The 21190-nt window shown below is 43.1% G+C and overlaps 1 protein-coding gene across 1 annotated transcript in view; it reads right to left on the bottom strand.

Moving 5' to 3' along the window:
• The window catches only part of CLUH (clustered mitochondria homolog), a 93673-nt gene extending 76680 nt beyond the window's left edge, over positions 1-16993 (bottom strand). Inside the window, exons 1-2 of the mRNA XM_015824500.2 lie at positions 16897-16993; positions 16304-16384 (exon numbers count right to left, since the gene is read on the bottom strand). Of these exons, the coding sequence (XP_015679986.2) occupies positions 16304-16384; positions 16897-16993 (178 nt within the window). The remainder of the gene's footprint in view (positions 1-16303; positions 16385-16896) is intronic.
• Between the last annotated feature and the right edge of the window lie 4197 nt (positions 16994-21190).

Below are 21190 nucleotides of genomic sequence, written 5' to 3'. Positions count from 1 at the left end.
TTTGTTTTACTCAATAGGCTTTTTTTTTTTTTTGCCAGAAACTGGAAGTAAATGTTGGAAACAGGCAAAAAAACACAAACAAACCCACAAACCTCCCCCCCACACACATACACTTTTATTTATTTATTTATTTATTTGAATTTTTATCCCGCCCTTCTCCTTACGGACTCAGGGCGGCTGACAGCCTGGTAAAACAGATACAAAGATAAAAATACCCACTTTAAAACCTAATTAAAATGAAATATTTGATGTAGCCTGTGTCAATTTAAAATTATTCTTAAAACCCCACTTCTGTGATTGTGGGACACTGCAAATGGTATAAATGCAAGCTGGTTGCCAGGAACCTGAAATACGATTATGTGATGGAGGGGCCACCCAAACGTAGGTTACTCTGGGGAGGTCAGTCATAACTTGAAACATAGCACCTGGTAGTTAAGTGAAAACTTCCTGTATTTCTTCCCTCTAATTGGGGCTTCCCTGATCTCAATCAATGCATTTTCCTTAGTTTATTAAATAACATGCAGTGATTCCAGTCCTGCAATAGGGCCTCCCCCGCCACCATCTAATTTAATAATTAAAGCAGGCTAATTCAGAAAATAAAGGTGTTGGAAACATTTATGCACATAGTAGAAAAACTATCCAAGTCCTTTAAGCCATGAATCAGATTTATTTTTCAAGCAGCATGTGAGGAGAGGGGAAGAGTGTTGTATCTTGTTCAGTTTGTTGTATTTGGACATTCTTGGAAATATAAACTATAGCAGTGGCCTGACTCTGGCAGCATGACAACTCACCCCTTTTCTTTTTCGTTTAAATTAAAAAAAAAATGCCTCCCCTAACTGAAGGTGGCATACATAAATACATCTACACTATCTTTCATTTTATCACAACACTCTTATCATGGTGATTGTTTATCACCTGCTTCATAATACAGGTAGTCCACGACTTACGATTGCAATTGAGCCCAAAATGTCTGTTGCTAAGTGAGACTTTTGTTAAGTGAGCTTTGTCCCATTTCTTGCCACAGTTAATAACATGGCTGTAAAGTGAATCTGGCTTTCCCATTGCCTTTGCTCGTCTGAAGGCTGCAAAAGGGGATCACATGATCCCAGAGACACTGCAACCGTCATAAATACGAGTCAGTTGCCAAGCGTCCAAATGTTGATCACGTGACCACGGGGAATGCTGCAACGGGGTAAGGGTGAACCACGGTCATATAAGTCACTTTTTTCGGTGCCATTAGAACGGTCACTAAACGAAGCGCTGTAAGTCGAGGACCGCCTGTTAAAGGTAAGCCACTGGCATAGAGAGGCATCTTCCTGAGCTCCACAAAGCCCCACCTTGCCCCGACGGTTTCACGGCACCACCCATGCCCGTAAACGAGCAAGAACACATCGTTTGCTGACTCTTGCTGTGACTTGAGACGCCCGCATAATGCGGGAAGAAAATGAAGGAGGAAAAAAAAAAAGAGCGCCTGTCGCTTTAAATCTCTCTCCGGGGAACGCCGGGGCGGAGCCAACTGTTGCCAAGGGTGGAACCTTCGCCGACAGAGAAGCGACCACGTGCGCGGAGAGGGTGGGGGTGGGGTGGAGGAGGAGGAGGAGGAGGAAAGGCGGCATTCCTGTTCCGCCCCCTCCCTGCTCCAGCCCAGGCGGGCGCCCAAGGGCATCGGGATTCCCCCGCACGCTTCCAGTTCCTCAAGTCCGGGGCCGGGTTTCTAGGACACGCGTCGGGGACGGGAGAGTTACGTCTCTCAAGGATGAAAGGGGTCAGGCTGGGGATCCTTCCGTGTCTTCCTCCCTCCTCTCCCCGCCCGGCCAACGCCTCCCCCCCCCGCTAAAAGGTAGAAAAGGACACCTTCCCTAAAGCAGTGTTTCTCAACCTTGACAATTTTAAGGCATGTGGACTTCAACTCCCAGAATTCCACAGCCAATGCTGGCTGTGGAATTCTGGGAGTTGAAGTCCACATGCCTTAAAATTGTCAAGGTTGAGAAACGCTGCCCTAAAGGAATCCTGCGCTCTTAAGCCCTCCCACTCGGTCCGGATTGGTTGCGCAGGACTTGCACCCCGGTGAAGGTGACCTTGAGGAGGGAGGTGGCGAAAAGGAGACGGGAGGGGAAAAGGGAGGAGGAGGGACCCGCCGTAGAGGTCGGGCACACCGGGCCAGCCGGGAGTTGCGACAGCTCCCCCCCCCCGAAAACAGGCAAGGTATCCCCATTAAACTTCAGCTCGCCTTCTTCCCCCTCCTTCTACCCACAAAGGCCAAATACACGTGTTTAGCAGTTCCCCCATCAACTGCCTTGCCTGCCCCTTCGGACCCAAGGGCTGCCTTTGCAGAACAGGCGCGTCTTCGAACCCAACGGGCCTGGGTTTGCATTACAGGGAGTCGTCGACTTACAACAGTAAATCTGTGCATTGACAACATTTGATAAATAAAATAAAATTTCCTTCTGTTAACCACAAAAGGCCGTGCTGCTTTAATCAACATACTATACGATCTGTTACAGGCAATCCTCGACTTACAACAATTCATTTAGTGACTGTTGAAAGTTACAGCACTGAAAAAAGTGACATGGCCATTTTTCACACGACTGTTGCAGCATCCCCATGGTTATGTGATCCAAAATTTGGACGCTTGGCAACTGACTCCTATTTATGATGGTCGCAGTGTCCCGGGGTCATGTGATCACCTTTTGTGACCTGACAAGCGAAATGAGGATCCCAGATTCACTTAACAACTGGCAAGAAAAGTCATAAAATGGGGGGAAATTCATTTAACAAATGTTTCACTTAGCAACAGAAATTTTGGGCTTCGTTGTGGTTGTAAGTTGAGGAATACTTGTACAGGAACCCTCACTGAGTTAATACCGATCAAGCTCAAAATCCTCCTGGCTGGGGAATTCTGGGAATTGAAGTCCATACATGCTAAAGTTTCCAAGACCGTGCTAAACTAAAGCATTTCATCTAAATCTTTTGTCTGACCTGGATAAGCAGGTTGTGTGAACACGCTGGTAGTTCAGTTGTTCCCCCCACCTTGCATCACTTTTCCATGAAATATTTTCAGGCAGTCCTTGACTTACGACCACAACTGAGCCCAAAATGTCTCTTGTTAACTGAGACATTTGTTAAATGAGTTTTGCTTCATTTTATGACCTTCCTTGCCACAGTTGTTAAGTGAATCACTGCTGCTGATAAATTAGTAGCATGGTTGTTAAATGAAACTGGCTTCCCCATTGATTTTGCTTGTCAGAAGGTTGGAAAAGGTGATCACATGACCTTGGGACACAGCAATTGTCATTAAGTATGAGTCAGCATCTGAATTTTGATCACAGGGATGCTACAAAGGTTGTAAGTGTGAAAAATGGTCATAAGCCACTTTTTTCAGTTCTGTTGTAACTTTGAATGGTCACTAAATGAACTGTTGTAAGTCGAGGACAACCTGTATCATTCTCCTCTGTTCACCACTTGCTACCCTCAATGCGGGTCTCTCCCCTAATCCCAGCAATCTTGTGAAAATTCATTAGAACAGTTTCCCAATCTGGAGGTTACTTTTCAAAACATCTGCCAGGGATTCCCTGTGGAGATTGTGTCAGGATTACTTTTCCCGGAATGGACAAATATTTTCTTCCCCAACTATAGGCACAATCAGATAAGGAAAGGGGTCTGACCATCTCAGCCGTCCCCTGGTCTCTGGGTTAATTCACATCCACATCTGTTGACGTCTAAGAAGAATATGCCGAGGGAATTGCAGTTCTTTTTGCAAATGAGTACCCATGTCAACGTGTAGGTAGCTGTACAAAATGAAGGCTGAGGGGAAAGAGTTTTAATTATCCAGGATTACTGTGAAATAGGCTGTGTTTGCAGAGTGGGGAATAGACCAGGTAAAGTTCTAGCAAATTCATTTACACAATGTGCTAAGGTTGTTTAAGATTAAGCTTAAATTGCTGCATGGCAATGACTGGGCTTCCATCGTTTGCTAAACCATTGTTTGTTTTGTGAGGTTTGCTGAATAAACTACAACTGGATGAGTTCACAAACAGGATTCGTTCAGGTCCCAAGTCGTGAACCCAAGAACTGTATGCAGTCCACAGGGTTTTCAGAAGTGATGTTCACACAACATCCTCACTTACACAAACTGATGGATTTTCTGCAATGATCACAAAGCACTGATTCGTACAACTGACCAGATGGGTTGGGTTGGTACATCAAGGATAAAACGAAAACAATCCCCCAATCCAAGGTTTAAATTAAACAGGCTTAACGTTTCATGCAAGTGTTAGTTTTTCAAGTGACCTGGATAAATTGCAATATATAGGTATTTATAGGTAGACGTCGACTTATGACCATAATTAAATCTGCAATTTTGGCCAAAAGTCATGCGGGTTCTAAAGTGGGTCATCATGCCTGCTTTTATGATCTTTTTGGCTGTGGCTATCAAGTGGACACAGTGATCATAAACCAAACACAGCGGTCATTAAAAGCAAACACCATGGTTGTTAAATGAAGCTATTATCCACTATAGTGTGCTTTTTTCTTGAAACTCTTTCTGGAAAAAGAGTTGTGAATTACAGTCACATGACTGGGAGACTGCCAATTGTCGTCAATGTGGGCTGGTAACCGAGTGTCCAAAATTTAGTTACGTAACGGGGGGATGGGAATGGAACTTCAAATTCAGGTCATAAGTCCCTTTTTCAGGGCCCATCATAATTTTGAACAGTCACTAAGCAACATGATCTCCCCTAGTTTAAACCCTGCCTTATACTGAATCACTCTAGACATTTGCAAGTTGTCACAAGCAAATTATTCCAGCAAATCAAATGGAAAGTACTAAATTCATTTGATACAGTTTCACAATGGTTTGCTTTGCCTACTTGTGTCTCTCTGGATTCATGTTTTCTTGGTGAAAGTAGCACAGTAATTAGCCACGGCCTTCTTCCAGGATATTCTTATGGCTTCCCAATCTAGGCTACAGCAGTGGAATTTCCTGGTGGTCTCCCATCCCAGCATTAACCAGGTCTGACCCTGCTTAACTTTTTTTTTTAGATCAACTCCGGGATTCCTGTGGCTCAGCTTTACGCTGATCTGAGAGGCCAATCAGGGCTCTTTAATAGCTAATCTGTGCTGGCGTGAAGAACTGATGTTACTCAGACATAAGATAAAAATCCCTCTAAAACCAATCAGCCACAGTAATCTGAACCTATCCTGGCAGTCATAGTAGGTAGTTCTGCAGAGGTAAAAGACTATGTGGGTCCTTTTGCTGAATTTTTGTTCTGATCATTCACGACTAGTTTTAGCCATGCTCACTGGTAGTCTGTATAAGAACAGGGGATAGCAACTTTTTGCCTGGAGGGCACTACTGCACGCACGACGCTTTCCTTGGGCCCACTGTTTTGCCCTCTTGCTCACAAGACACGCAGGCGTGTTTGATGACTGCCCCTATCCTGATGGGACTTGTTTTGTGAGCATGTCCACAATATCTTCCTAAATCCAGTTAGATCGCTCAAACATTACCTGCTTCCTCTTTAGAAAGCACTTCCGCTCTCAGACTCTCCAAAAGCACCCCTAACTGTACTGGAGAGAACAGATTTCTGATTAGTGCTTACCAGATGGGCTAATCTAAAAATTTGTTCAGTTTGGATTATTGCAAGGTGCTTTTCATAGGGCTATTCTTGAAGGTTACGGTAGTCCTCGACTTAACAATAGTTCATTTAGTGACTGTTCAAAGTTACAATGGCACTGAAAAAAGTGACTTGTGACCGTTCGTCATACTTATGACTGTTGCAGTATCCCCATCCCTACAAAATCAAAATTTGGACGCTTGGCAACCGACTCATATTTATGACATTTGCAGTGTCCTGGGGTCATGTGATCACCTTTTGCAATCTTCTGACAAGCAAAATCAAAGGGGAAGCCAGATTCACTTAACGATTGTGTTGCTAATTTAACAACTGCAATGGTTTGCTTAATAATTATGGCAAGAAATTGGGCAAAACTCATTTAACAAATGTCTCGCTTAGCAATGGAAATTTTGGGCTCAGTTGGATCATAAGTTGAGGTCTATCTGTAATGCCTTATGGAACCAACTCCATATTGCTTCTGTCTCTCCTGTGATGAATTGACACTGTAAACTCCTTGTTACTGATTTAACCACTGTAGCGATTCGCTTAACAACTGTGGCAAGAAAAGTTGTAAAATGGGGAAAAATCATTTAACTGTCTCATTTAGCAACAGAAATTTTGGGTTCAATTGTGGTAGTAAGTTGAGGACTACCTGTACTCCTCAGATTACAACTGATTCAGAACACAGTGGCACATACAGAGCTGGGTGCTTTTAAGTTCACTCACATTATACCTCTGCTGTGTAAGCTGCACTTGCTTCCATTTTCCTTCCAGGTGCAATGCATGGTCCTGGGTATCGCCTTTAAAGGCCTACATGGCATGGGGCTAGGTAATTTGCAGGACCGCCTCTCTTTGCTTGTCTTTTCAGATCGCAGGACCCCAGAAGTATGGCTGACCTTAACTTATGGAATACCCACCCAGGCACTGACTAAGATAGGGTGAGGATGTTTGGGTGGTAGTAGTAGTAGTAGTAGTAGTAGTAGTAGTAGTAGTAGTAGTAGTAGTAATAATAATAATAATAATAATAATAATAATAATAATAATAATAATAATAATAAAAAGTTGGAAGGGACCTTGGAGGTCATCTAGTCCAACCCCCTGCTCAAGCAGGAAACCCTATACCATTTCGGACAAATGGCTGTCCAGTCTCTTCTTAAAAACTTCCAGTGTTGGAGCATTCACCGCTTCTGGAGGCAGGTTGTTCCACTGGTTAATTGTTCTAACTGTCAGGAAGTTTCTCCTTAGTTCTAGGTTGCTTCTCTCCTTGATTAGTTTCCATGGTTGTTGATCCATCCTAAGGGGATCACTGAGGCACTGGATTTGGGTTGTGTTTATGATTTTATATTTTTTATTGTTTATTAGACTTCTTTGCTTGTTTTTATAGTTTCGAGTTTTGCTGTTGTTGCTGTTGAGCCAGCCAGAGTTGTGTCTTAAGACGGGCAGCCAAACAAATCTTTTACATTACATACATAATGGCAAAGCAATGAAGCTTGTGGATAATGGGATTTGGGAAGAAACCAGTTTGAAGAATGGTTGTTTAGCTCCGGCCCCAAGAAATACAGGTAGTCCTCGACTTACAACCATTCATTTAGCAACTGAAGTTACAATGCCACTGAAAAAAGTGCCTTACATCCAGTCCTCGCAATTACAACTGCCGTAACTTCCCCACAGCCATGTGTTCAAAATCCAGGCCCTTCCCAGCTGGCTTCCAACAAGCAAAGTCAATGGGGGAAGCTGGATTTAACGACCACATGGTTCACTCAACTCAGGGGTCTTCAAACTTGGCCCTTTTATAACTTGTGGACTTCAACTCCCAGAATTCCTCAGCCAGGCACACTGGCTGAGGAATTCTGGGAGTTGAAGTCCACAAGTCATAAAAGGGCCAAGTTTGAAGACCCCTGACTTAACTGCAGTGCTTCGCTTAACAATCATGGCAAAAGGGTTGTAAAAGCGGCGTGGCTCACTTAACCCCTTTGCTTAGCAATAGAAATTCTGGTTCTAATTGTGGTCATAATCCGTAGTTGTTTCAAAAGTCAGTGAGAATAAAATAAAAGCAGAATAAATAATAATAGGCTGTGAAATATTTCTACAATCAGAAACACCAGCAAGAAGAAATAGAGGTTTAACGAAGAAATTATCAAATGGACACAGAATTATATTCCATAGGTGGAAGGAGATAAGATGGGGGCAGATTAGCTTTGGGGGCCAAAGAAGAAATGTCATATAAAGGTCAGAGTTTTAAATAAAAAGATTATTTCCAAGTAGCTGTTAGGACTTGGAATCCCTGTTAAAGCCAGATGGACTCGGTTTACAAGTAAGTAGATAATAGGACACACACACACCTCATACATACATAACCCCAAACATATTTTTCCCTATTAGTTAAGGTAAATTCAGTTCACATGCTAATAATAATAATAATAATAATAATAATAATAATAATAATAATAATAATAATAAAGTTGGAAGGGACCTTGGAGGTAATCAAGTCCAACCCTCTGCTCAGGCAGGTAACCCTATACCCAGAGCTTTTTTGTAAAAAAAAAAAAAAAAAAAAAAAAAAAGGTGCCGGAACTCACACATGTCATACAATCCGCCTTGCCTACCCTACAAGGTTCCATCCAAAAAAGGTGCCGGAACTCTGTTCTGGGCGTTCTATGACAAAAAAAAGCCCTGCCTATAACATTTCAGACAAATGGCTGTCCAGTCTCTTTTTAAAAACTTCCAGTGTTGGAGCATTCACAGCTTCTGGAGGCAGATTGTTCCACTGGTTAATTGTTCTAACTGTCAGGAAGTTTCTCCTTAGTTCCAGGTTGCTTCTCTCCTTGATTAGTTTCCATCCGTTGCTTCTTGTCCTGCCTTCAGGTGCCTTGGAAAATAGCTTGACTCCCTCTTCTTTGGGGCAGCCCCTGAGATATTGGAACACTGCTATCATGTCCCCCCTCCTGATCCAATAGGAAAGAGCTTGTTGAAATGGAAGCTGTCTTAATTAGGTCATTAACTTAAAGACTGCCTTCATCTTAAACTTTAACCCTAATAATCTGATATTATTTATAACACTGGTATCTTGTACTATATACTCTCAAATTTACATAAAGACTTGGTTTTCCAAAGTGAGCTAAGCAAATTTATGTTAATAATGGTTTACTGAATGTGGGTTTAAACAACATCCTAGATTAAAAAGCATTCTACATTCCTTATCATTACACTAACTAAACTATTAGTCCTTGACTACTCTACTCAGAACTTTAATAGAAAGCCTTCATGGTGTTGAATGTACCTTTTGTTTTAACCAAAATGTATAATCTGTAGTTCGTCTAATGTTGAAGACAAGCAGTTCAGCCCCTTTGCTTGTCTTCTCTTTTGTGAGCCAGGCCTGTGATGACTGCACTGCATTACAAGTAGTCTTCGACTTACAATTAGAATTGAGCCCAGAATTACAGTCATAAATCAAGGTGGCCATTAGGGTGGGTCATCACATGCTCAACCTCATTTTACTGTTTGTTTGTTTTTGCAGTGCTCATTAAATGAATATCATGGTCATGACATTTTTCCCAATGGGCATTTTTTTGCCAGAAATTAGAAGGAAAAGGCCAGAAACTGGCAAAAAAAATAATAATCAAAAATTATGGGATGCTGCAAATGGCCGTAAATGCAAGCCTGTTGCCAAGAGACCAAAATGGAATCATGTGACTGCTTGTGGCCATTGTAGCTTCTCAAATGGGTCATAAGTGGTTCTAGAATGACCAACTGACAAGCAAGGACATTCTCTATAAACGTTTTGCATATGATCTAGCTTTGTTTTCTCTACCTTGTGGTAAACCATACTTTGTTCTTAGATTTACAACATAGGTAGTTCTTGACTTACGGCCACAAATTTCCATTGCTGGGCAAGACAATTGTTAAGTGAATTTTGCCCTACTTGACTTTTTTTTTTTGCCACTGTTGTTAAGTGAATCATGCGGTCATTGAACAAATCTGGCTTACTAGATTGCCTTTGCTTGTTGGAAACTTGCTGGGAAAGTTGCAAATGATGATCACATGACTCTGGGACAGTGCAGCTGTCATAAATACATGCCAGTTGCCAAGCGCCTGAATTTTGATCAGATGACCATGGGGGGGATGCTGCAATGGTCATAAGTGTGAAAAATGGTCCTAAGTCACTTTTTACAATGTCATTGTAATTTTGAACAGTCACTAAAGGAATGCTTGTAAGTCGTAGTAACTGTGAGAGGGATCTCGGAGTCCAAGTAGACAATCACTTAAATATGAGCCAGCCGTGTGCTGCAGCTGCCCAAAAAGCCAACACAGTGCTGGGCTGCATTAACAGAGGGATAGAATCAAGATCACGTGAAGTGTTAATACCACTTTTACAATGCCTTGGTAAGGCCACACTTGGAATACTGCATCCAGTTTTGGTCACCACAATGTAAAAAAGATGTTGAGACTTTAGAACAGCATGCCTGGCTGAGGAATTCTGGGAGTTAAAGTCCACAAGTCATAAAAGGGCCAAGTTTGAAGACCACTGCTCCAGAAGGAATGCAGAAAAGAGCAACAAAGATGATCAGAGGATTGGAGGCTAAAAGATATAAGGAACGGTTGTTGGAACTAGGTATGTCTAGTCTAAAGAAGAGAAGGATGAGGGGTGACATTATAGCAGTGTTCCAATATCTCAGGGACTTCCACAAAGAAGAGGGAGTCAAGCTATTCTCCAAAGCACTTAAGGCAGGACAAGAAGCAACGGATGGAAACTAATCAAAGAGAGAAGCAACCTAGAACTAAGGAGACATTTCCTGACAGAACAATTAACCAGTGGAACAACCTGGCTCCGGAAGTGGTGAATGCTCCAAACACTGGAGGTTTTTAAGAAGAGACTGGACAGCCATTTGTCTGAAATAGTATAGGGTTTCCTGCCTGAGCAGGGGGCTGGACTAGATGACTTCCAAGGTCCCTTCCAGTTTTATTGTTATTATTATTAAAGACTACCTATATTCCTGAAACTGCAAACTCTTGGCTCATGCAATTTACCATTGTTATGCCATGACTTACAAACTTCACCCACTGGGTTCATTAAATTAGACTAAGCCAAAACTAGGGATACATACGATAATATGCAGCAATGTGTGAACATTAGCACTGATTGCTTCTTGCATGGATTAACTTAGTGTAGCAAACATGAAATAGGTGTTTGGCTGTTCTAGCCACCTTCCCAGCTCTCTTGCTGAAAAAAGGGAGGGGAAGAGGGTGCCGATTAAGTCTTGGCAGCAGGAAGAGGCCAACGCCTTCTTAACACTTTCTCTTGCTTTCAAAACTTCCCAGGATCATAAATGATTGGCTGAGAGAAAGGAGAGTCAGTTAACTCCTTGCAAAAAGCAGTGTGGAAGGCGGAATTTATAGAGATCTATAAATCCGTTTTAGTAGAGAACCATTAAGAGGTAGCTTGCTTTTCTAGTGCTACAGGCATGAAAAAATGCAATCTTATACAATGCAACCGAAGACACTAATACGCTGTGTAACAAACATAGCAAAAATATCTAATCCAAAAACTGTTCACCTCTGCTTAACATGTGGCGTTAACATAACACACACATCCCGGGTGCCCATTTCAGGCTTTTTTTCCTTCCCCCCTCCCAAGCCTTTCCCAAACCATTTTTATACCCTTTTCAGCAGAGTGCCCTACAGTGATTAACATCTTCCCCTATCACCAGTCTTTGAAGAAACTTAAAAATATTCACTACTAAATGATGAGTTTTTATGCTCGGTTTCAATTTTTTCCTCTTTCCCCCTGAGCCAAAGAAATATTTTGTAGAATTTGTCAGTGGTGGTATTCAGATATGTAAACAACCGGTTCTCTGTGTGGATGCCGCTTCCGGAAGTCCATTCTGAGCCTGGGCAACAAAAAATTAGCTACTGGTTCGGCCAAAGTGGTGCGAACCAGCTGAATCCCACCACTGGAATTTGTAAGTTGTAAAGGAGAGATTTGTGAGAGCCAGAAGGATGTGTTACTCATTTTTATGAACAAAGCAGTCCCATCACGTCTGATCCAACCATTTTAGTGTAGATGGTAAATGCCAAAGGTGATTAAAGAGACAGGTGACCTATCTTCATCAAATGTTATACAGTTTAAGGTGCGTTGTAATGTCCATAATAATAAAGAAATTGGGAAAGTGTGAGATGGGGATTGTGAAGAGAGACAACATGGTTTCTGTTTCTGTGGGTGAATAATATAGCTCCTCTGATTCCCTTCTCATAAAGGCAGAATTATTTCAAGCATGCAAATACATAGAATATTTCTTCGTTATCTCAATCTAAGTATTAAGACTTAAGTATGATATATGCTACACCATGGTTTGTTATAACTCTGGTTCATGGGGAGTGGAAGCACCAAATAAATTGAATCATATACAACACAAGAAGCTACAACCAAATGAACTACATTAATCATGCAAATAATGCAATTGTTTTAGCTCACAGTGATATAGAAATGGGGGTTTCTGAATAAATCATCTTTTACGATTCAATATCGTTAGCTTCCAGATTTCAACTCTTCCAAGCGTGATATGTCAAGAGAGATCTATGGTTAGATTGCAGTTTCTCAGCATATACTGAGTTGATTTTTATGTGCCACTCAAATCTCTATTCCAGTGTTTCTCCACCTTGAAAACTTTTAAGATATGTGGACTTCAACTCCCAGAATTCCTCAGTCAGCATGTTTGCTGGGGGATTCTGGGAGTTAAAGTTCCCACATCTTAACATTGCTGAGTTTGAGAACATTGTTGTAATCAATCCACAGAAATATAGAGGGGAAAAGAGTTAACAAAGCAAGTAAAAGAACCAAGAAGTGGACAAACATGATATATTTAGTTTGCTTGACTGCAAGACTGGTGTTTAATGACGTTTTACCACAATACAGGCAATCCTCAACTTACAACCATTCATTTAGTGACAGTTCAAAGATACAATGGCACAGAAAAAGTAACTTATGACTGTTTTTCACACTTATGACCCTTGCAGCATCCCCATAGTAACATGATCAAAATTCAAATGCTTGGCAACTGGTTCATATTTATGACGGTCCTGGGGTCACATGACCATCTTTTGCAACCTTCTGACAAACAAGAGTCAATGGAGAAGCCAGATTCACTTAACAACTGTGTACTAACTTAACAACTGCAGTGATTCACTTAACAATTATGGCATGGAAGACTGTAAAGTGAGGCAAAACCCACTTAACAAATGTCTTGCTTAGCAACAGAAATTTTAGGCTCAATTGTGGTCATAAGTTGAGGACTACCTGTATGTGTTTGCTGTCTTAATGAATTCTGGGCCTAGGAATTCCTTCAAATACAAAAACTGAATGCTACTGCTAAGCTGACTATGCAAAAAACTATTCCTCAAATACATCAAGCATGCATTGTAGTGTATCATCTTCCAAGACCCAGTTGATAAATCTAGCTCTATCTTTTATATGCTGCATAGTAACATGCAGTATACACCATGATGCCAATTCAAGCAGAACCTCCAGATACCAAGGCAGTCTATCCCAAGCATATTATGTACAATCTATTTTCATATTTTTCTCTGTAATTTTCCATTCTGGTTAGCCATTACAGGAAACTGGATGCTCAGTAGATCTTTGCTTTTAATAGCAAACCATACCCAAAGCTTAGATACCAATTTTTCTTGAGTTGATCACTTACATCAAGAGGAATGCATTTAAAGGAATAGATTATAGTGCAGAATGTTTGCATATGAAAGGATGACAGAAAATTCCACATAATCCCCCACAGAGGCTGAGTGTCTTAAGTTAATGTATTTTGGGGAGATTCAATAGCATGTTTTGCAACCCATCCCTTGGGCTTGTGACCCACGCTTTATGACATAGTATGTGTGAACCCAGCCAACGGTGGCTTATTAAATGAACCATTCTTATGCAAATTGTGGTTTAGCACAGCATGTGAAGATAATCATGCAGTAAGTCATATCCAAAAGGAAGCTGGTCCAGATTGGTCCTAATCTCGTCAAGAGAAAGAGATATTCAGGCCAAGAAAGGAAGTATCAGTGGGGAACCAAAGAGAAGCAGATCTGATAAGAAAGCCTTACTATTCGAAGTGGTCTCCCCTTGTTATAGTTTCTCATAAGTTACAAAAATGCGCTATTATGTCGGATAGCAATTAACCAAATGTACAGTTTCTAAATGGCACCCTCAAAATAACATTGCCTTCCTCCAATGTTGTAAACATTTGTTTACTGAGGCATTCCAGATGCATTTAGATTATATACAGGTAGTCCTTGACTTACAACCATTTGCTTAGTGACTGGAGTTACAACACTGGAAAAAGTGACTTGTGCAAGTTTTCACACTTTTAACCATTGCAGCATCCCTGTGGTCATGTGATCAAAATTCGGGTGCTTGGGATGTATTTACGACAGTTGCAGCATCCCCATGGTCACCTTCTGTAACCTTCCAATCCTACTTCCGACACGCCAACTCAATGGAGGAAGCCAGATTTGCTTAAAGACTGCATGATTCACTTAGTGACTGGAAAAAAGATTGTAAAATGGGGTGCAACTCAATTGAACTGTCTTGCTTAGCAACTGAAATTTTGTGCTCAACTGTGATTGTAGGTTGAAGACTATTAGTACTTAGTAGGGAATTAGTAGGCACAACTCACCTGGAAAGCACCAATAGGGAAAGGCTGGTACAAGGAATATCAAGAGGTGCCTAGCACCCCCACAGATGTTACCATGCTAACAGCTAGATTAGAGAGACTGCCTACACCCCTGGTGGCAAACCTATGGCACATGTGCCAGAGGCGGCACTCAGAGCCCTCTCTGTGGGCACGCGTGCCATCGCCCCAGTCCTAGGCCTTCAGCTGGGTTTTATAAAACCTTTTCACTTTAGGCCTCCGTCGCCGTGTGCAAAAAAAAAAAAAGGTTCAATCAATCAATCAATTTCAACTTCTCAAGGAAAAAAAAAGATCTTGCAAAGTTGGAATTGATTGAACTTTTTAGTCCCGCCCAGTCTGCCGTTACCACCACAGTCACGCCCACCCAATTGACCATACCCACTCAATGGGCCATGCCCACTCAATGGGCCACACCCACCTGGCACCGGACAATACATAAGTGGGTTTTGGGTTGCACTTTGGGCACTCGGTCTCTAAAAGGTTCGCCATCACTGGCCTACACATACATAAAGCATTAACATGAATTCCCCTGCAAAGTATGTACATTGGATGACGAACTTTGCATAACAGAGGCCTAGTTCTGTAGTGAGGAGCCCGTGTCCCGGGAAAGCAGACTCAAATTGCGTCTGGAGGTGTTCAAAGAACAGAAATTCACAAAATTCATTCAAATCAGCAGAAAGGAGAGCTAAAACCCTTGATAGTTTTCTTTGTGGAAGAAATTGTGTATTCTTGCACCAAGCAGCACTAAAACAACAAGCTAGATTAGAAGCACGCAACCAAGAGGCCTCTATGTTGTGGACTTCAACTCCCATAAGCCCTCAGGCCGGCATGGTCAAGGGTTTGTGAGATCTAGTGCATCTGGAGGACATTAGACACAGGTTAGCCGTTTCCACAGGACTAGGCCTTTGCAAGCCTAGAGTCCTAGGAAAGCTCTTTATCCAGAAGGTTACATAGGGGTCACAACATTTACAGAGCAGAACCAGCCTCCTGGAAGCCATGCGAGGAGTGGGGGAAGGGAGTGGAAGCTGGACAAAGGTCACTATCTTCAAGATGAAAAGAAACGTCATTCTGGATACAGATGAGTGTACAGATATGTTATACACACCGCTGTCTCATGGCAACTAGTAAAAGTGGGTTCATCCCCAGAAGAAATCATGCAAGAATAAACCACGTACACAAGAAGGGCAATAAGCTAAAACTACTAGTAATATTGGTAAAAGGGGAGTAGTACAATTCAGGTAAACCCTACTTCTTCACTCACTCTCTTCCACATATGAAGAAAGGAAGAATAAAAAGGATCGATCACGCGGAGCTCCATATCCTAAGATTAACCCACTCTATATTCTTAGAGCATGCAGGCTTATTTATCACTTTAAAATGCAGATAACGCGCACACAACAAAGCAACAGTATCCTATCAGCAAAAAAATCACAGGTATCATTATTATTATTTGTTATGGCCACCCTACTCCAAAAGTCTCTGGTCATGGGGATAAGCAGATAGTAAAAGATACTTAAGCGTTCACTTGCATGTTAACCAACTTACACCAATGGTTAAACCTTCCAGAGCATATTCTTTGAGGCTTACACCTGAGTAAAGTTGCCTACAACGGAAAAATCAGTAAATCTGCTGCATAGAAGTCTGTGTTAATGTGCTTTGAGGATTGAGGGGGTCAGGCTGGCCGCAGTAAGACCAAAATATTCTTGCCTTTGCACAGTCTCTCAAAAAAATGTTAGGTTAAAGTTACTGCGATTATGATTGCTTCATATGGACTCTGCAAAATATATAAGGATTCAATAGCTCCGTAATAACTTGACTGAAGCTTTACCAATCGCCAACGGTGGAAAAGGAGGAATCGGAGAGGATTATCAGGTTGGGGGGGAAGCAAAGACGAGGCTTCTTCCCAGCTCTCATTTCCCCAACTTCTTCCAACCCAGGACCCTCTCCCCAGGGCGTGCAGATTGCAACCCGCCCAAATCAGCCCTGCAATCTTTTTACCCGCAAAAGTAAGGCTGTCTACGCGAAAAGTGCAACCTTGGCTTCGAGCAAGGTTAAAGACAGCCCGGGAGAAATAGAGGCCTGGTCAATCAGAGGAGGAGGAGATAATCCCGAGGCTGACCCAGGAATCCTTCTGCTCCCAAATGCAAGGGAAGGAGAAGGGGGAGCAGAAGCCCGTTTGCAAGCTTCTCTAGTCTCCCCCCCCCTCTCCCCATCTCCACGTTTCAAATCCTACCATGCTTACTCTCTGGAAGACCCTCTTAAAGAGGGCAAGCTAGTATTTCCCACCTGGTAACTCCCCAGGAATGCCTCGGCCGTGTCTTGCGGGGGGGGGCAGAAAAGACCCCGCAGGGCCCCCCCACACACACTCTGCTCCGAAGAGAGGAAAGGGAGTTATTCCAGGGTAGCTACCTCGCCAAGCGGGGGGGTGGGGAAACGGGGCGAGGATCGGGCGCAGGAGCAAAACGGAGGGGGTCACCCCGGCGGAAGGTAGGGAAGATGACCCCGGGATAAGGGAAGGGGGAGAGCAGGAGGCTCTCCTCGGATCAATACCCCGGATCCTACCCCGGTTCCCCCGCCGCCTTCTCACCCACCTGCGGGTTCCCTCGGCGGGTCCTTGCCGGCGCTCTGGCTGGGCTGTTCTGCCGCCGCTCCTCCCGCAGGAGTCATCTCGTCCGCCTTAATGACCATGGCCGGCCACCACCGCCGCCGCCACTCGCGCTCTTCTGCCGCTGCCCGCTGCCCCGCTTCGCCGCCGGCCCTGCTGCGCTGCCGCTGGAAGGACAGTCAAGCCCGTCGCAGCCCCACGTGGTCCGCACTTCACCTCGGCGGCCGCTCCGACCCCTGACACGCCGCCCTCGGCCGCTGGCCCCGCCCTCTCACCCTGCCTGTCACGGAAGCCCCGCCCATCGAGCCCGACGGCGGCCGGCCGGGGGCAAAATGCATTGCGTTTTGCGGGGCGGGACAGACAGGCGGGCGGAGAAGCGTGCAGTTCCTTAAAGGGGCAGAACTGCTATAGAGCAGTGGTGGCGAACCTATGGCACAGGTGCCAGAGGCGGCACTCAGAGCCCTGCCTGTGGGCACGCGCGCCGTCGCCCCAGTCCTAGGCCTTCATCTGGGTTTTATAAAACCTTTTCGCTTTAGGCCTCCGCCGCCATGTGCAAAAAAAAAAAAAGGTTCAATCAATCAGTCAATTTCAACTTCTCGCGGGGAAAAAAAAGATCTTGCAAAGTTGGAATTGATTGATTGAACTTTTTAGTCCCACCCAGTCTGCTGCAGCCACACCCACCCAGTGGACCACACCCACTCAATGGGCCACACCCACCTGGCACCTGACAATGCATAAGTGGGTTTTGGGTTGCAGTTTGGGCACTTGGTCTCTAAAAGGTTCGCCATCACTGATATAGAGGATAGGGGTCCCCAGAATTCTGGGGGCTGAAGTTCACACCTCTTAATAGGGCTAGATGGGAAACTGCAATACAGGTAGTTTTCAACTTACAACCGTTCATTTAGCGACCGCTTGAAGTTACAAGGCATTGACAAAAGTGAGTTAGGACCGTTTTTTTTCAGACTTGCTTCAATCCCCACACTCACGTGATCAAAATTCGAATGCTTGGCAACTGGCATGTATTTATGACGGTTGCAGTGTCCAGGATCACGGGATCAACTTTAGGGATCTTCCAACAAGCAAACTTCACAGGGAAGCGAGATTCGTTTATAGATGGTGTTACTAATTTTACAACTTCAGTGATTCACAATTGTGGCAAGAAATGTTGTAAATGGGGCAAAAATTCATTACATCTCCTTAAATTCGAGGCAGTTTGGTGTAGTGATTAAGACACCAGGCTAGAAAGAAGGTGACTGTGAATTCTAGTTCCACCTTAGGCATGAAAGAACAGGCTGGGTGACTTAGAGCCAGTTACTCAACGCTCAGCCCAACCCACCTCACAAGGTTGTTGTGAGAAAATATCTTGGCTTCCTTCAGTTATTTATAAAAACAATAAAGATAGAAGCTCTGGATAAGTTTACATCATTTTCTTGCCAACAGTATGTCATTGCCTTCTTTCAGTGTTTCCCCCTCCAATTTCTCAGCCTAGTTAGTGTACAGTTCTGTGATTTTCAATTAATTCCCCATCCAAATATGAACCAAGTTTTTGTTTCCAAATCCAGACCAGCTCAGCCAAATTTGCTTTCTTTCTAACCATAGCAGTTGTAGACAATGTATGATCATCTAGATCAGGGGTCCTCAACCTTGGCAACTTTAAGACTTGTGGACTTCAACTCCCAGAAGGGGAGGAATTCTGAGAGTTGAAGTCCACAAGTCTTTTTTTTTATTAAAAGTTTTATAAAAATTACAATATAAACCCCCATACCCACCCCAAACCCCCCCTCCCTCTCCCCCACTTCCCAGAGCTGAACACAGGGTTACAAATATAATAATCATAATCTAACTAACATTAACCAACTATTTAAATAACCAAGTCCATAACACGCTTTAACTCCCTTTTAACATAAATTTAAACAAATTAAAATTAAACACGATAATAAACAAATTAACAACCTAATTGTTAAACAATACAGTACTAATACTAAAAAAATAATAATATAATAATAATAATAATCTAAAATTTACTCATAAGCCAAATGGAACTTTTTAGTCCCATATTTATTCTGAATATAATCTATCCATCTTCTCCAGACCGAAGTGTATCTTTCTTGTGACTGATCCTTCAAATAAGCAGAAATCTTGGCCATTTCTGCTAAATTTGACACTTTAAGCGTCCATTCTTCTATAGTAGGCAAGCAGTCCTTCTTCCAATATTGCCCTACTAATAATCTTGCAGCTGTTATCAAATTCAACATCAAATTAGTTTCTTTAGTATCACAATCTGTAATAACACCCAACAAAAATAATTGTGGAGTGAACTTTATCTTTTTCTTAAGTCTTAAAGTTGCTAAGGTTGAGGACCCCTGATCTAGATCAATGTTTCTGGAACTTGGTAGTTTTAAGCCGCAGACTTCAACTGGCTGGGGAATTTTGGGAGTTGAAATCCACATGTCTTAAAGTTGCCAAGTTTGAGAAACACTGCTCCAGATACTGGACTACAAATACCATCTCTACTTCACCGTCAACTATGCTGATAAAGTCCCACAACATTGGGTAGATCAAGTGCTGCCATTCCTTGTACTATGGGCCTAAACCAGGGGTCTTCAAACTTGGCCCTTTTATGACTTGTGGATTTCAACTCCCAGAATTCCTCAGCCAGCGTGCCTGGCTGAGGAATTCTGGAATTGAAGTCCACAAGTCATAAAAGGGCCAAGTTTGAAGACCCCTGGCCTAAAATGTGCAATGGTTTGTTTTTAATCCCAATCCCAACTCAGAGGCGGTTGATCATTGTGGCCCTACAGTCCTCAATTTATGAACACAATTGTGACTAGAATTTCCATTGCTAAGGCGGTTGTTAAGTGAGTTGTGCCTGATATTACAATTTTACAACCTTTTTGCCATGGTTATTAAGTGAATCACTGCAGTCATTAAGTGAATCGCACAGCCATTAAGCAAATCCAGTTTCCCTTATTGACTTTACTTGTTGGAAGTCGGCTGGGAAGGTCACAAATGGAGATCTCATGACCTTGAGATGCTACAACTGTCACAAATACATGTCAGTTGCCAAAAGTTTGAATAATGTGACCGTGGGGATACTGCAATGGTTGTGAGTGTGCAAACTGGTCATAAATTACTTTTTTCAGTGCCATTGTAACTCAGAATTACTAAATGAATGGTTGTAAGTCCAGGGCTACCTGTATAAGCCATCTAAGCTAGGGCAATGATGGCGAACCTTTTAGAGACCGAGTGGCCAAACCACAACCCAAAACCCACTTATTTATCGCAAAGTGCCAGGGCTGCATCAGCATTGTGGTGCCCTCAGGGGGGGGCATGTGGGTGTGGCCCACTGGGTGAACATGGCTGCGGTTGTCACGGCAGACTGGGTGGGCATGGCTGGGGTGGGCATGGCCACCTCAATGTTGTTCATGGGGGGGATGCCTGTGGGGGCCGGGCAGGGTGGGGGGAGATCCAGGGGGTCTCTGGTGGGTGGGGCGGTGGACAGGAGGCCCAGCATAGATGGGGGAGGCATGCAATCCTAGCTGGGACTGGGGGGCCATGGCGCACTCTGCTCGGAGTGGTCTTTGGCTTGCTGGGCGTGCTCTAGCTGGCCGCTTCGCCTCCTTTGTGCTGAGTGGGGCTGCAGCTCCAGGCGGCAGAGGCGGCCTAATGGACCTGCACAAGCTGCTGCAGTGGCAGCGCGCGTGCCCACAGAGAGGGCTCTGAGTGCCGCCTCTGGCACGCGTGCCATAGGTTCACCACCACTGATCTAGGGAAATAACGAATAACCCAACCACAATGGAATAGCTTGACAGAAAGTTACTTTTCTCCATCAGGAATAAAAGAAAAAAGCAGAACATTCCAGAAGAAAAGATTATTATGTAGAGGAAGTATCCATTTTCTACATCCAGTCCTCCATCTGCCATGTTGTGCTGCCTCTCACATTTCTTCCATGACCGAGAAAGAAAAATGTTTTTTTTTTGTATGTAATTTTTACTAAAATTTTTAAACACGAATGAAAAACTAAAGTAAGAAAAAAGAAATAAATTAGAGAAAAAACAAAAGTGAAAGAAAAGAAAAAAAATGAAAAAATGGAAAAGAAATAATGAAGTTATAAAGAAGTATTACAATATTCCTCATATCAGTTATATATTCAAATATAGCATTTTGACCTCTCTCTCTAAAGTTATATCACATTGCTTTTATTTTTATAATCTGTTCCCAAAATCATAAATCACATTCATTTCCCCCCCATTTTTACGCAAAAAAGTCCCTAAGAGTAT

The sequence above is a fragment of the Protobothrops mucrosquamatus genome, unplaced genomic scaffold, assembly GCF_001527695.2.
Source record: "Protobothrops mucrosquamatus isolate PMUCROS unplaced genomic scaffold, P.Mucros_1.0 scaffold2259, whole genome shotgun sequence".
Classification (NCBI taxonomy): domain Eukaryota; kingdom Metazoa; phylum Chordata; class Lepidosauria; order Squamata; family Viperidae; genus Protobothrops; species Protobothrops mucrosquamatus.
Note: the sequence above shows the minus strand (reverse complement) of the source record. Positions and strands in the feature narration are given on the sequence as shown.